This window comes from Cricetulus griseus, chromosome 3 (genome assembly GCF_003668045.3).
Source record: "Cricetulus griseus strain 17A/GY chromosome 3, alternate assembly CriGri-PICRH-1.0, whole genome shotgun sequence".
Lineage (NCBI taxonomy): Eukaryota > Metazoa > Chordata > Mammalia > Rodentia > Cricetidae > Cricetulus > Cricetulus griseus.
The window spans coordinates 208243910-208260629 of NC_048596.1; the positions used below are offsets into that span (position 1 = coordinate 208243910).

Genomic DNA, 16720 nt, shown 5'->3' on the forward strand with positions numbered 1-16720 from the left:
ACCATGACCAAAAGCAACTTGGGGGGGAAAGGGTTTATTTCACTCAGTGTCAGGTACCAGTTCATCATCAAAAACAGCAAGGAGGAACCTGAAGACAGGAGCTGATGCAGAGACCATGAAGGGGTGCTACTTACTGCTTTGTTTAGTCTACTTCCCACACCACACCCCCAAGTCAGTATCCTGGAATTTGCTTTGTAGACTAGGCTGGACTTGAACTCACAGACACCACCTGCCTCTGCCTCCCGAGAGCTGGGAATACAGATATGCATCACCAGTGCCAGGCTGCTCAACCTACTTCCTAATAGAAACCAGATCCACCAACCCAGGGGGAGCCTCACCCACAATGGGCTAGGCCCTCCTGTATCAATCACCAACTAAGAAAATGACCTACAGGCGGAACCTGTGGAGGCATTTTCTTAATTCAGGTTCCCTTCTCTGAGATTACTCCAGCTTGTGTAAAACTGACATAAAGCTAACAATTTCTCCATGCCTTCTTTTGATGACGTTATATGCCCTTTACATATTAAACTTTAATCATTTCTTAAGTACTTTGCTGTGAGAACATTGCTTAAGGAAAAAGTTCCAGAAATACAAGGTCTTTTGTTTTCTCCTAGATGTTCTTGAGGGCTACAATGGAACAATATTTGCATATGGGCAAACATCATCTGGGAAGACCCACACGATGGAGGTAACATTTCATAATCTGCTTGGATATAGTTTGCAGCATAGATAAGTCATCCATTTTGATTTCTTGCAGTTAATTTGCCATGCTTAAATGTTTTTATTTGATCTTTATTGCCTTTCTCATACAAGTGATACAAAAGTATTGGATTTTAATTAACTCCTGAGTTTGATTAGTAATCTGTACCTATATTTTATATTATGAAGTCTCATCTTACTCGTTAGTGTAACTATATAATAAGGAACATTTTAGAATTAAACCTGAGTTTTCTACCATGTGGGAAAATTTAGATAGTATTAAAAGTGATTAATGTCTCCTGAATATCTGCTACACTTCTGATAAGATTGTCCCCTCCCTTCTCAATTCTGCTCTGTTGTACTAGATATGGCTGGCCTTTTCTAACTTTGCTTCTAGTTGCAGGTTTATCATTTATCTGAATGTACTGTATAAAATAAATGATGACTTACTTTTGTTCTTTTCTTTTTTTGGGGGGGGGGTTGTTTTGTTTTTTGAGGCAGGGTTTCTCCATGGCTTTGGAGGCTGTCCTGGAACGAGCTCTTGTAGACCAGGCTGGTGTGGAACTCACAGAGATCCACCTACCTCTGCCTCCCAAGTGCTGGGATTAAAGGTGTGCTCCACCACGGCCCAGCTTGTTATTTTCATAAGAATAATAGAAATAAAGACATTCCTAACATTTGCATAAATTTGATTTGGTGTAGAAAATAATGTATATTTATATGGAAAGAAATTTAAAAGGTCCAGGACAGCTAGGGCTGTACAGAAAATATATCAGGCAGCCAGGGCTGCCTGAAAAACAAAACAACAATAACAACAAAAAAGAACTTAGTTGATATATGCTTATATAATATTCTCATTTAATAGTTGAAAATTTGAAATTATTTGTAGAGCAACTTCTACCAAAAAAAAAAAGTCACAGTTCTTATCCTATCAATTATATATTATTAAAAGTTGAAGTTTTTTGTTTTTAATTCACTCATAAAATTTGCCACAACTCTGCTTTTCTTTTCATGCAGGGTAAACTACATGATCCAGAAGGCATGGGTATTATTCCAAGAATAGTGCAAGATATTTTTAATTATATTTACTCGATGGATGAAAATTTGGAATTTCATATTAAGGTAAATTCCTGTGGGAAAGGTTATTTTCCAAAATAGCTGCTTCATGAAAGTTATTTTCAAAAAGTTGTTACAGGTAGATAAAGTTGAAGGATCATTAGGGTTAGCAAACTGATTCTAGATCATATGCCATTAGATGACAACCTGGGTTAGGAAGTCTGTTCTTAGCTTCTCTCCCTGTAAAAAAAACACAGTTAAATACAAAGCCTCAGGGTTCCCACCACACTTAACTGTTCTAACCATTGTGGGTGATTTGTAACAGAAGTAGGCTTTTCGGTATTTCAGCAGCCTAGTAACTACTCACACTTTCCTATTAGAGTGTGAACTGTGGCTGATGTAATGTCCTAGTCTGCACATTCTGCACTTAGACTGCATTGTTTACAAAGTGAACAAGCTATTGTAATTTTGGTGGATTGAGTTTTTTTCTTTGTTTGTGCTTTAGGTTTCATATTTTGAAATATATTTGGATAAGATAAGGGACCTGTTAGATGGTAAGTTAAATTCTTGCTCTAATAATTTTAATAGTACCTGTTGCTCTTCTACGTAATAGATGTTCTTAGTAACATGGATGAAATTTCGTGAAGTGCATAAGATAGCTTACAGCATATGGGTACTTCTATTTTTAAATTACTTTTTAAAGGCAAGCAAAGTTTATTAAGTACAGGAATAGCTCTTTGTAGCTGGGAGTGAACCAGAACCTGAGCTGCCATCATATGGGCAATTCTTAAGTGATAATGAGCTCTTTAAACTGAGAGTTGTAGAGTTAAACTCAAAATGTTAGTCTCATTTGTTAGATGCATTGTCCTTCCTCGAGTCTAATGTTCTTATTTATACAACGTGGGTGGTAGAAGTTACTGATTACTGATTACTCTCCTAGTATGTTTATTAGGCTTGATTTTTTATGGTAATACACATATAATATGTATAATATAAATTTTTAAGATTTCCTCCTGTTGTACTGCTAAGGGAAGCCTACCACTTGTATTAATATTTCATAGCTGATATTAGAGTCTAGGTAATATTGCTAATGCAGCTTTTCTTTTTCAGTTTCAAAGACCAACCTTTCAGTTCATGAAGACAAGAACCGTGTTCCTTATGTAAAGGTACCTGCAAAAGAGAATGATTACTGTAGAAAGCCCAGTCAGAGATCTTTAAAAGATGTTAACAGTACTCTTGAATTATTCCATAGGGGTGCACAGAGCGTTTTGTATGTAGTCCAGATGAAGTTATGGATACCATAGATGAAGGGAAATCCAACAGACATGTAGCAGTTACAAGTAAGTGGAGTATGCATTAGTACTGGCTCTAGGGCATGTCAATCTTATATCCTTTCAATGAGAATAGTTTCAAGATATTTCTAGTATAAAATAATGCATATGGGGAAATTATTAGTGAAGGAACTGTATTTATGGTTGCTTACTAATTTCATTGCAGATATGAATGAACATAGCTCAAGGAGTCACAGTATATTTCTTATTAATGTAAAACAAGAGAATACACAAACGGAACAGAAACTGAGTGGAAAACTTTATCTGGTTGATTTAGCTGGCAGTGAAAAGGTAAACCCTCTCTTGAAATTCTGATAGATACGTAGGCATTTCTGTGAACTTTACCTTGAATTGAAATTTATACCTATTGTTGCATCCTGAGAACTTGTGAAATTGGATTTGGTAATCTGAGAATTATAACTGTCGATACCAATGCTGTGACTACTGAAAGATAACCTGTTCCCAAGTTACTGTCATTTAGCTGTATTTGATTCAATCAGTAGATACACTATTTGAATTAATGTGTGTCCTTATTGACAACTTGTTAACATGCTCTTATAACTTTATTCTCCATCCCTCTGTCTGCAACCTCTCTGGTTTAGTTGTGCCATTGTCCCTTGATATCATGGAGGATTGTTTTTAGGACCCCTGACACCACCCTCATAAATATACCAACATTCAAAGATGCTCAGGCCCCATATAAAATGATGTAGTGATTGCATAGAGACTACACACATTCTTCTATGAGTACTCTCTAGAGTACTACTAATACGTATTATAGTGTAAAGACCACCTATATGGATGTTAAACTATATTGTTTAGACACTGTTGACAGGAGACTAAGTCCATATTTATTCAATATAAATGTAGTTTGTTTTGGAGTGTTTCTCATCCTTGGCTGGTTGAGTCCATGGGTATAGGAGGGTCAACTGTACTAAGTTGGGGATTTTTGTTTTATTGTTATGGTCCTATATAATTCTAATTTTAGTCTATAAAAATCAGTATATTTAAATGTTTTGATGTGGACTTCTGTGATCACTATACTATTTTGCTTCTTCTGATTTAGAATGCTGTACCTAGTCTTGTTTACCAAAAATCTTATATATAACTTATCTATTAAAGACCACCTCTAATCTTAAAATTCTAGAAGCCATTTAGATAGTGTACTTGTTTTTAAATTACAGGTCAGTTTATGTAGTATTTTAGAACTGTGTCTTTTATTTTTAGCAGGAATGACATCTTCATTATGCTTAGATGATTTTTATTTTCTCATTCCCTAATGCAACAAAGTGGTTAACAATGAAAACTATAAATTTACATGTAAATTTGTAATTGTCAAAAGCAAACTAAAAATAAAATTTATTTCTTTAATCAAATTCTTATATAACTGGTTCTTAGGAACATAGTAAGTGTGCAAGGAATCTTAGTTCCTCAGTATGAATACCTGTTTTTCCTTTGTTTTGTTTTGTTTTTTATTTTTGAGACAGGGTGTCTCTTGTTTAACACTTCTGGCTGTCCTGGAACTCACTTTGCAGACTAGGCTGGCCTCGAACTTACAAAGATCCACCTGCCTCTGCCTCCTAAGTGCTGGGATTAAAGGTGTTTGCCACACCCCCACCCCCACCCCACTCCCACCTTCCTTTGTGATTTTATACTGCTGTTTGTTGATGACTTTTTGGAAAGTTGATAGAAAATTATCTTAAAGCATTGTAATTTTGCTTCATTTAAATTTGTAAATTGTAATTTTACCATTGTAAATTTGCTTCATTGCATAATCTTCATAGGTTAGTAAAACTGGAGCTGAAGGTGCTGTGCTGGATGAAGCTAAGAACATCAACAAGTCACTTTCTGCACTTGGAAATGTCATTTCTGCTTTGGCAGAGGGCAGTGTGAGTATACGTCTTGTTAGTTCCCTGTTCTATGGGCAGTTATTTATAGAGACTATACATGGGCAGGAATGTAAAACTGAAAGTCGCTGAATGACTGTGTATGCTGTCTTCTGAGGCTAGTGTTAGTATGTGTATCCTAGTTCCTATCTTTAAATCAAATAATTAAAATAAACAAAGTGAGCCAATCCTGGGAAAGCATATCCGATCACAACACTTGAGGCAGAGACGGGATGATTGAGAGTTATAAAACTTAATCCCAGCAGTCAGGAGACGGAGGCAAACGGATCTCTGTGAGCTTCTTGAGGCCAGCCTGGTGTGCAAAGCAAGCTCCAGGACAGTCAGAGCTGTTAGACAGAGATACCCTGACTCGAAATCCCCCCCCCCCAAAAAAAAGAAAGAAAGAAAAGTTGTAGAACAAATTTTATTGTATAAAAACCCACTGGTTTTGTTTTCTTGGTTTTTGTTTGTAGACCTATGTTCCATATCGAGATAGCAAAATGACCAGAATTCTTCAAGATTCATTAGGTGGCAACTGTAGGACAACTATTGTCATTTGCTGCTCTCCGTCATCATACAATGAGTCTGAAACAAAATCAACACTCCTCTTTGGCCAAAGGTTTGTTGTTAAGAAATACAAAATCTAAAGCTGGGCGGTAATGGAGCACTCCTTTAATCCCAGCATTCAGGAGGTAGAAGCAGGCAGATCTCTGTGAGTTTGAGGCCAGCCTGGTCTTCAGAGTGAGTTCCAGGACAGCCAGGGCAACCCAAACCCTGTCTCTAGAAAAACAACAAGAACAATAAAAATGTCTAAAGACATTTGTGTATAAAAATTAATAATGTCAGATAGCTACTACTCAGTAAATTCAAATCCATACTTTTTGTCATAGCTAAATCCTGTACTTTTGAAGCAGGGCATAGGTAATATAAATTAGATCCATATTTTAGACTGATAAGCTTTTAACTTTTCATAGACATTAAAATTAATTGTGAAATTCAGTCACATTTTTGTGGGAATTTCCCATTGATGAAACTAAGCATTTGAATTAGATGATAAGTCAGATATATGAGCCTGTGTTAAATTCACTGACAGGCTCAAAGTAATGTATGTGAAATGGCTACTGTAGGAAAACCAATGACAACATTGTCCTAGAGCTGCAATAATAACATGTCATTGATAAAATCTTGCAAGGTGAGTTGGGAAAATAAGTATATTTCCTTAGTTTTGATGTATTTTTTTAATGTTACCAAAGATTTAGGGCTGACGGAAATTTATTTGGGTTGTGAATAGACAATATTCTGTGGTATCCTTTATTGTTAATTCTTAGAGAAAACTAGATACTCTTGGACAGTTTGTTAACTTAGCTATATACTCTTATATTAAATAGGAATGTCAGTTATCTGTTTGTAATTACTACTCTTCCTTAATTATGTCGTATTTTCTGTATTACATCTCTTAGAGCCAAAACAATTAAGAACACAGTCTGTGTCAATGTAGAGTTAACTGCAGAGCAGTGGAAAAAGAAGTATGAAAAAGAAAAGGAAAAAAATAAGACTCTCCGAAACACCATTCAGTGGCTTGAAAATGAACTCAACCGATGGCGTAATGGTAATAACCTAAGGATTTGTCAGTTAAATTTTCTGTCTTGGGACTATTTTCCATACTTGACTTTTTTATATGAATGCTAAATGCAAATAAAACATTTTCAGTTTCTAAACATATACTGGTCTTCAAATAAAGATCAGGTTTGCTTTACTTAAAACAATAGGAGCCATAGTTGCTACAGTATAGTAAGGTGCCTAGGCTAAAAGGGAGTCAGTAACAGGCAGGATTTGATGGATTTCAAAGAAGCAGGTAAGATCAAGGGAAATTCCAGATGTCCAGATCTCGGGGACAAAGCTTTGAGGTACATGCCTAGCGCTTGGGAAACAAAACATCAATGATTTTGTAAGTTTGGCCCTGCCTAGCCTATGTAATAACGTCTTGTATAAAATATGAATACATACATATATATAAATACTTATATATATTTACTTATATAAATACATATAAGTAAAAAGTAACCAGAAGTGGTAGCATGCGCTTTTAATCTCAGCATTTCTAAGGCAGGTTCTGGTCTACATGGCAAGACTCTACAAATCTCAAAAACAAACAAAAAACTCAAGAACACAGCAGAAAGAAAAGTTGGTGAGAGCTGCTGATGTTGAGTAAGGAAGAGGAACAAAGAAGGATGGTGAAATGGGATTTGCTACCCATCACCCCTTGGAAAAACATTTATTTCAATGACAGGTGAAAAATAGGGCTTGATGTAGTTTAATAATAAGCAAAGTTTCAATGTAAAGGGTAAGAAGAACACTTTTAGATTTGTTGTGTCTCCCTATTCCTTACCTAGGATAGGGAGAAAGAAAAGGAAATAAATGTACATTAGACCCCAAGACTAGGCAAACTTCCTCTTTTCTATACCTCAAACAGTTGCCTATAGTCCTGCCCCAGTGCCAAGTCAGAACTTGCAACCTCAGGCTTTAAGTCTGTTAAATGGACTCGTCTCCAACATTAGCATTCCCAGGATATGGACAGCTCTCAGCAGCAGGCAGGCCTGATTGGTACACTACTGGGCTTCAGAACTATGCATAATATTCTGTCTAGCAATTCCAGATCAGCTGACTGTTGCTGGGATTTCTTGAACAAATATAATCTGCAAAGACTAAAATAAGTAGGTAGTTCTTCAGATGTTGACATCAAAGCATACAGTAAAGATCATTCAGGAAAACATGGCATCACAGAGATGTAAAATAAAGTGTCCATGGTTGACCCTAAAGAAATAGAGATGAATGAATCACTTGATGATTCAGAGTAGCTATTGTATCCAAATTTAACAGAGAAATTAAAGTACTTTGTAAAGTCCAAACAAATCTGTGCTAACAATGGCAGTAGCTAACACCAGCAGCAAACTTGGTCAAAGCAGAAGGAAAGTGGACACGCAGAGGGAAAGAATGTGCATTAGTTGAGATGTGCAGATTTGTAGTAACCATTTCATTGTCTTATTTTAGGGGAGACAGTGCCTATTGATGAACAGTTTGACAAAGAGAAAGCCAATTTGGAGGCTTTCACAGCAGATAAAGATATTACTATTACCAATGATAAACCAGCAGCTGCAATTGGAGTGACTGGCAGTTTTACAGATGCTGAAAGAAGAAAGTGTGAAGAAGAAATTGCTAAATTGTATAAACAACTTGATGACAAGGTAGATTTTATATTACTTATTTTAGATTTGTCTGTATCAGAATTCCCTTTTCAAGTTTCCTTAGGAATTTAATTCTGGGCAGGGTAGTGGTGGTACATGCCTTTAATTCCAGCACTTGGGAGACAGAGTAGGTAGATCTCTGTGAGTTCAAGGCCAACCTGCTCTACACAGAGAGTTCCAGGACAGCCAGGGCTACACAAAGAAACTCTGTCTCAAAAAAAGAAAGAAAAAGAAAAGAGAGAAAGGAATTTAATTCTGTGGACTACTTTGGAGGAGTTGCTGTTGGGAAGCAAACCAGATTATAGTCTACTTTGCTAACGGGATCCTTTAAATTTTTAGGATGAAGAGATTAACCAACAAAGCCAATTGGTAGAGAAATTGAAGACCCAAATGTTGGATCAGGAAGAGGTGAGTTAAATGCTCCCAAAAAAGCTTTAGTGTTTACCATCTAAAGATAAAAGAATCTGTGGAGTTCTGATTGTATTATACCTTTAGGGTTGTTAAATGTATGCATGCATAACTGTCAGTGTGTTAGTATAATGGGCATATAAACCAAACATTTACTTATAATAAATCATAAATTTATTTTAGAACAGTTCTGTGGCCTGCATTTATTCTTGGTATTAAAAACGAGAGCAGAGCCAGGAGTGATGGTGCACGCCTTTATCCCCAGCCAGCACTTGGGAGGCAGAGGCAGACGGATCTTTGTGAGTTCAAAGCTAGCCTGGTCTACCAAGTGAGTTCCAGGACAGCCAGGGCTACACAGAGAAACCTTGTTTGGGGGAGGGGTGTGTGTGTGTGAAAGCAGATTTGAATACTAATGAATACTTCACCATTTTTAGATGAAGAATTAAATCTTGGCTGCACATTTGATACTGCAGAACACAGCATCTTCAACACTGAGTTGTTCAGTTTCTTGATTTTATAATGCTGAGAATGCCACTTGGTGTAAATACGTCGTACAAATTGATAGAAGTATGTTTAAGGGCCATTTCATAATTCCTGAAATTTTTGTCCTAATCCGAAGCCAAAACTCACCAAACAATATTTATGATACTTTAGTCAGGAAGTCGTGGCAGGTTTTTGTTTGTTTGTTTAGTTGGTTTTGGTTTTCAAGACAGGGTTTCTCTGTGTAATAATCTTGGCTGTCCTGGAACTTACTATAGACCAAGCTGGCCTCGAACTCACAGAGACCCTCCTGCCTGCCCTACAAGTGCTGGGATTTAAGACATGCATTGCCACTATCCAGCCTTGTGGCAGTTTTTACAATTAAGTATTCAAGCCTGGTGGTATTGGTGCATGCTGTAATCCCAGTACTCAGGAGGCAGAGACAGGCAGATCTCTTGAATTCAAGGCCAGCCTGATCTATAGATCGGGTTCAGAGACAGCCAGGGCTACCCAGAGAAACTCTATCTTGAAAAACCAAAATAATACTAATAAACTTTAAAACACTACCACCATAAATTTGATATTTGCATGTTGGGTCATGATGGTAGGAAAATACTGAAAGTCTTTATTTTCCATAATTGAATCACCTTATTTCTGTAAGAGCAGAAAAACTTGTATGCACAGTAAAAACACTATAGTTAATAACATACAGTAGTTTTGGAACCTGAGCCCAGATATTTAAACAGAGTTCTTTGATGTCACAGGCCTGAGGATGCATACATATTACATGTTCATATCTCAGGCTGCTGAGTTTATGTGCTGCAACTTGGTGGTAGCTGTGTGTCTGTGTGTGTGTGTGCTCGTGCGTACTCGTATTAAAGGGGATTTATTAGAATGACCTACAGGCTGTAGTCTAGCTAGTTCAATAAGCTGTCTACCAACAGAAGATCCAAGAATCCAGTAGTTGTTCAGTCCACAAGGCTGGATGTCTCAGCTAGTCTTAAACATACAACAGAATTGCAAAGAAGTGGGCTCTAATGCCTACCTTGAAGGAATGTACTTCCCCGCCAGAATGAGAGCAAGCAATCAAAAAGTAAAAACCTCCTTCTTCCATGGCCTAACATAGGCTGCCAGTAGAAAGTGTCACCCAGATTAAAGGTGGATCTTCTCACCTTGAAAGATCTGGACTAGCTGGCTGTTGGTGGTGCACACCTTTAATCCCAGCACTTGAGAGGCAGAGGTAGGTGGATCTCTGAGTTCGAGGCCAGCCTGGTTTACAGAGTGAGTTCCAGGACAGCCTTCAAAACAATGCAGAGAAACCCTGTCCCAGGGGGGAAAAAAAAGATCTGGCTAGAAATGGGTCTTCCCACTTCAAATGATTTAATTAAGAAAAAAAATACCCTCACAGGTGTGCCCAGCCATTTGGGTTTTAGTTAATTCCAGATATAGTCAAGTCGACAACCAAGAATAGCCATCACAGTTGTTAGTAATTGTGTAATTTCCAACATGACTTTTTTGGAGAATGTGAATGTCACATGAATAAACATACTTTTACTCCTTCGTGCTGTCTTCCTACACCCAGTCTGTGCCACTTTTCATCTCATTTCTCCCATGGATCCTCATTTTATTTCACCCAATATAGTGGAAATAATTGAAAACTAGTCCCTATTTAAGGTTCTTTGAGTGCCTGAAGGAATAGAAAAAGCTATAAGCTCCAGTAGGATGAAATATTCACCATCAGAAAAATCTGATTTTATTGTTTTATCTTTTTGGAGTGTTGGTTGAGACATGGTCTTGTTTTTTAGTTGGCCTGGAACTCCACATTGACGCTAAGATAGCCCAGCACTGTGTTCCTGCCTCAGTCTTCTGGTGTGTGCCACCATGCCTAGTGTCTTCTTATTTACTTCAACTATAGCATTATTTTTGAAGGGACTCTCTTAGCATTGGGGATTTGATAATTGTTTTTTACTGTCTGTCCTATGTACTGTGGCACATTTAGTGTTCATGATTCCTATTCACTAATGCTATTAATAATCATTACTAACATTCCTATGCATTTCCAAATGTCTTTTCTGGAAAGTAACTGACCTGGCTGATCCTTTGTCTTCTCTCCAGTTCAAACTTAATATGCTGAAACGTTTCTCTAAGGCATAGCAAATCTAAGTTCTTTAAAGATGATTTCCTGTGATTTCCTGTATATATTTGAGTGCCTGCATGTATGCACGTGTACCATGTGTGTGCCTGGTGCCTTAAGAGAACACAAGAAGGCATTTGATTCCCTGAAACTGGAGTTAGAGACAGTTGTGTTCCTCCTGACATGGGTGGTGGGGTCTGAGTCTATATCTTCTGGAAGAGCAGCAAATGCTCTTAAGTGGTGAGCCGTGTCTCCAGTCCCAGATCTAAATTTATAACTTCTCCCTGAATACCAACCAGAGAGATGATATCCTTTTCCTATGATACCTAGTAGTCTGCTATCTCTTCTATGCAGTTAAATTATGCCTTGTGTTGCCCTTATTTTCCTGAACTTCAGTTGTTGGCTTTTTTTTTTTTTTTCTGTTTTTTTTTTCTTGGTTTTTCGAGACAGGGTTTCTCTGTGTAGCTTTGGAGCCTATCCTGGCACTCACTCTGGAGACCAGGCTGGCCTCGAACTCACAGAGATCCTCCTGCCTCTGCCTCCCGAGTGCTGGGATTAAAGGCCTGCACCACAAATGCCCAGCCTCTGAACTTCAGTTTTAGTAGGTTCCTCAAAGACAGACTATAGCACAGTACCTGCGCATAGTAGGTGTTCAGTGCATTTGCTAAAGAATAAAGTATCAGCACCGTTAATAGTGCTGCTTTTCATTCCTCTTCTTTTTGTGCATCATGAAGCAGATGAATGTCTTCTTGCAAGTTTGTTAAAATTCTGATTTATTCTTTCTTTTAGCTTCTGGCATCAACCAGAAGGGATCAAGATAATCTGCAAGCTGAACTGAACCGCCTCCAAGCAGAAAATGATGCCTCTAAAGAGGAAGTCAAGGAAGTTCTACAAGCCTTAGAGGAACTGGCTGTTAATTATGATCAGAAGTCTCAGGAAGTTGAAGACAAAACTAAGGAATATGAATTGCTTAGTGATGAATTGAATCAAAAATCTGTAAGAAAAATTTTTTCTTTATACTTAAGTATAAGTAATGTTAAATGAAAAATTATGTAAGTAAGTTATTCCCTTATATGTCTAAGATACTGGTAACATTAGCTCTTAAGACACTCAGGTCTCACCCTCACTACTTATATATAAACCCTAGGAGGTAGGTCAACAGCGTTATTATTTTGGATCCTAAAAGTATATTGATAAATAATTTAATTGTTAATTTAAATGATGTTGGGCAGTTTTAATGTTAGGAAAAATAACACATTTTAGTAAAGCTATCAGACAATCAAACTCAAATTAAGAAATATGCATGTAAAAAAATAGTAAATGTGGCCAGATGTCGTGGCATGTGTCTCTAATTATAGCCCTAGGGAAGGAGAGAGAAGAAGATAGCTGCAAATTCCAGGACAACCTGGGCTATGCAGTGATGCCCTGTCTCAGCAAAACCAAGAGAGGAAGGGAGGGAGGAAATGCTATGTAATTGAGTTCTTTAAAGTAGTCATGGTTTATTACTTTGAATAATTACTGTTTTCTCACTGGAATACTGACTGGAGCAATAGCTTTCTCAGAACAGGGAACAAGACCTCATATGGAGATTTCATGTGGGTTGCCTACTTCCTGGAGTGACATCAGAAGTAGCAAATAGCTGTTATTATTTCAACAATACTGGTCCCATGTTTCGGGTGTTACTACTGACTTTCTGCTTAGAAATCAGTTCCTAGTTGTGTTCAGTGTTGGTGCCTGTCATAGCTTTCCTATCTGTGTTCAAGTCTGAAAGTAGTCAATACTAAGAAATAGTGCCTTTAAAAGGTTTACTGCTCTTGACCTTTTATTAAATAGCACCTTTAAAAGATTTACCTATTCTGAGTTACTACAAAATAGTGCCTTAAGGGGCTAAAGAGTTGGCTCAGTGGTTGAAAGCATTTGCTGCTCTTTCAGGATCTAGTTTGATTCCTAGCACCCACATGGTGGCACACAAGCCCCCAACACTCATACACATAAAATAATAAAAAGAAATAGAGCTTTTAAATAAAAGGTTTACTGCTCCCAATGAGTTTTTTTTTTTCTTCTGTTTTTAATCTCCAAAGTTAACAGTTAGATTTGTTCTAGTTAGTTACCAAGGATATCTAAGAACATTATAATCCTTCCCCACTTGAATTATTTTAGCAAACCTAATTGCTGTTTTGTAAAACAACAGGTGAATCTTATAGGTGTTAAGTTGGCTTTTGTCCACTGGCTTTGGTGTTTAAGACAGTTGTACTTATAGCACAGATGTGGAGCTGAAATCACTAGATTTTGTTGTTTATGTATTTAAGCCGTACTGTTGTCTAGATGTTAAGGAAAATACCTGACAGTTTGATTATGGTAGAAACATGCTGAATTATGAAACCTAGAGAACTAGTTATTATATTGTAAACTGAGGAAACAAATGTTCTGTTGATATATAGAAACTAAAAGAAATGTCCTGAATAAATAGTAAGTTGAAATGATGACATCTGTACTCAAATATTGACTAAAAGTCAATAAATTGCATTAAAAATGCTACGTTTGATATTTGAGGAGTCTTTTGTTTGTTTGTTTTTTGAGGTGTCATTTTAACATGGGCCGAATTGGATTACACTCTTTCAAATGTGATGACTTTATACAGTTAGAGTAATTAAACTCCATTGATTCATCATTATCTCCTAGATAATTGCTTATATCATAGTAGTAAAATAATAATTATTACTAGGTAGATTTTCTTTAGTGGGCATATACAAAGTAAATAAAGGAAGCATACTAACTGCATAGAAAGCAGTTCTCCAAAACCAGGGAATAGTATTCCAAACATTAATTTGTTCAGACTAATTTCAAAAGATAAACAAAAATATGGTCGTAGGTGATTACTACTGAATTTCCCCATTTCTATGCAGAAAACATCCAATCTGAGGAACTTAGTGAATTGATACAGTTTATACCTGCTTTTACTGGGCTATAAGACTAAAACATGTCTACTTTATCTAGTTTGGAGTCTTATTTTTTAAGCTTGAACTGGAAGCTACCTCATCATTCATTATAGATCAAGAATCTCTAAGCAAGGAATAAATGCTTTTGTAAGGATTATAATGAATATTTGAAGAGTCTCATCTGTACTGTTTTCATTCTGGCAGGCAACTTTAGCAAGTATTGATGCTGAGCTTCAGAAACTGAAGGAAATGACCAACCACCAGAAGAAACGAGCAGCTGAAATGATGGCATCATTACTAAAAGACCTTGCAGAAATAGGAATTGCTGTGGGAAATAATGATGTGAAGGTAACGTGGACACTAATATTACATGTAATTTTCCGTATACAACTCACCCTTAGGCTTACTGTTCTGTTGTGTATACACATTATTGTGCAGGTGCATATGTTTTCAGGTGTGTGTGAAGGTGAGAGATCAGTCGTAGATATTGTTTCTCAGCACCCACTCACTTTGGTTGGGGTTTTCTTTTTCTTTGCTTCTTTCCTTGTTTTGTTTGTTTGTTTGTTTGTTTGTTGTTGTTTTTTAAACAAGTCTCTCTCTCAATGGGACCTGGGACTTCCTACAGGGACCCCTTCCTCCCAAGCATTGGGAATACAATTATGTGCCCACTATACCTGGCTGTGTTTTGTTTTGAATTTTGATATTTTTAATGTGGATTTAAAAAGAAAAAAATCCTCAGGCTTTTGTGTTTTACTGACTACACTGTATCTCCAGCCCTACTATTTGGTTTTTGACAAAGTTCTTTTCATACCTGTTATCCTCATAACCATGTGTGGTAGGTAGTGTTAACTATATTATTAGATTTTTTTTATTTATATATGTGTGAGTGTATATCGTGTGTGTACATGTGTCTCTGAAGGGCAGAAGAGAGTCTTATATCCCTTGAAGCTGGAGTTAACAGCTGTTGTGATGCCCCATCTAGGTGCTGGCAACCCAGTTCAGCTCATCTGGAAGAGCAGCAACAAAAACATTGAGACATCTTCCAGCCCCTTAATTTTGATGAGAAAAGAGGGAGTAAACCAGGGCACAGAAATAGAATATTCACAATGCAACCTCATTGAGCCTTATTGGATTCTTCCCTCAAATGTGTAAAGATTTTCCATTAAAAATCACCTTTCTGGCCTGGTGGTGGTGGCTTAGTGGGCAAGGGTACTTACCACATAATCCTGATGGCCTGAATTTGATCCCTGGAACCCATGGTGGAAGGGGAGAGCTCAGTTGTCTAGCTTCCTTACCACAGAGATTAAAAGTGACCACCACACCTGCTGAGCTTTTACCTGGGTTCTGTGGCTGAAAATCTAAGTCCTCATACTTGACAGCATGCATTTTACCCTAGGAGCTATCTATCTGGCTATACACATGATGTTTTGGAAAAAGCACCTCATTGACTTGCCTAGACTGAATGGCTAACAAACCTAATTTGGGAAAATAGACATTGAACAATTTTGGCTTTAACTCCCCCCCCCCTTTTTGAGGGCGGTGGTGGTATTTGGTGTTTTATTTTGAGACAGGTTCTCACTTGGTTCAGTTTGTAAATAGGCTGTTCTTGAGCTTACAGAGATCTTACTGCCTCTGCCTCCCAAGTACTGGGATTAAAGGTGTTTGCTACCATGTGGCCCTAGCTTTAACTTACTTCATGTTTTTCTCACAGCAACCAGAGGGAACTGGTATGATAGATGAAGAGTTCACTGTTGCAAGGCTCTACATTAGCAAAATGAAATCAGAAGTAAAAACCATGGTGAAACGCTGCAAACAACTAGAAAGCACACAGACTGAGAGCAACAAAAAAATGGAAGAAAATGAGAAGGAGTTAGCAGCATGCCAGCTTCGTATCTCCCAAGTATGTTTTACATAATGGCTTTGGGGGGGTTCTAAAAAATTAATGTGTAAATTTTATTATAAAGGTTTTCAGAATCATAAGCTTCTGTTTATTTTCTTTCAGTAACAAAAGGCCTTGTTTTCTTAGTGTAGTTCTTAGTGTAGCTGAATGATTTAACATGTACATCCTAAGTATGGAAATTGGCCAAAAACATATGACTGATGACAAAATGGATTAGCAAAACTGCAGGGACCAGTGTTCTGTCTTTGGCTGCTGAGTAATGGTAGATACTACTTGAGGAACTGTTCAAGGAGGGTCAGTAATAGCAATGTCTCAGGTTGCAGGTGATATAAGCTGTATAGATAATTGTCTAATCTTCATATTTTAACTGCACAGTGTATGTGAGATATTTCCCACTTCATATCAGTATTTTTTTCCCCAAAGCACGAAGCCAAAATTAAGTCACTGACTGAATACCTTCAAAATGTAGAACAAAAGAAGAGACAGCTGGAGGAATCTGTTGATTCTCTTGGTGAGGAACTAGTCCAACTTCGAGCACAAGGTATTGGCTCCTGATTGCTATGTCCATACTCTTCCTTACTTTTATATAGTTGTTGTACACATACTTAAACTGAAAGAAAATGGTAAGAGTATAAAAAATTT

The 16720-nt window shown here is 37.2% G+C and overlaps 1 protein-coding gene across 1 annotated transcript in view; it reads left to right on the forward strand.

Annotated features, from left to right (window-relative positions):
- Positions 1-16720, forward strand: part of Kif5b (kinesin family member 5B) — a 38960-nt gene that overhangs the window by 9549 nt on the left and 12691 nt on the right. Inside the window, exons 3-17 of the mRNA XM_027405475.1 lie at positions 615-688; positions 1717-1821; positions 2261-2309; positions 2866-2921; positions 3008-3095; positions 3253-3377; positions 4871-4975; positions 5446-5591; positions 6433-6581; positions 8024-8217; positions 8557-8625; positions 12029-12235; positions 14383-14526; positions 15890-16078; positions 16502-16619. Of these exons, the coding sequence (XP_027261276.1) occupies positions 615-688; positions 1717-1821; positions 2261-2309; positions 2866-2921; positions 3008-3095; positions 3253-3377; positions 4871-4975; positions 5446-5591; positions 6433-6581; positions 8024-8217; positions 8557-8625; positions 12029-12235; positions 14383-14526; positions 15890-16078; positions 16502-16619 (1818 nt within the window). The remainder of the gene's footprint in view (positions 1-614; positions 689-1716; positions 1822-2260; positions 2310-2865; positions 2922-3007; positions 3096-3252; positions 3378-4870; positions 4976-5445; positions 5592-6432; positions 6582-8023; positions 8218-8556; positions 8626-12028; positions 12236-14382; positions 14527-15889; positions 16079-16501; positions 16620-16720) is intronic.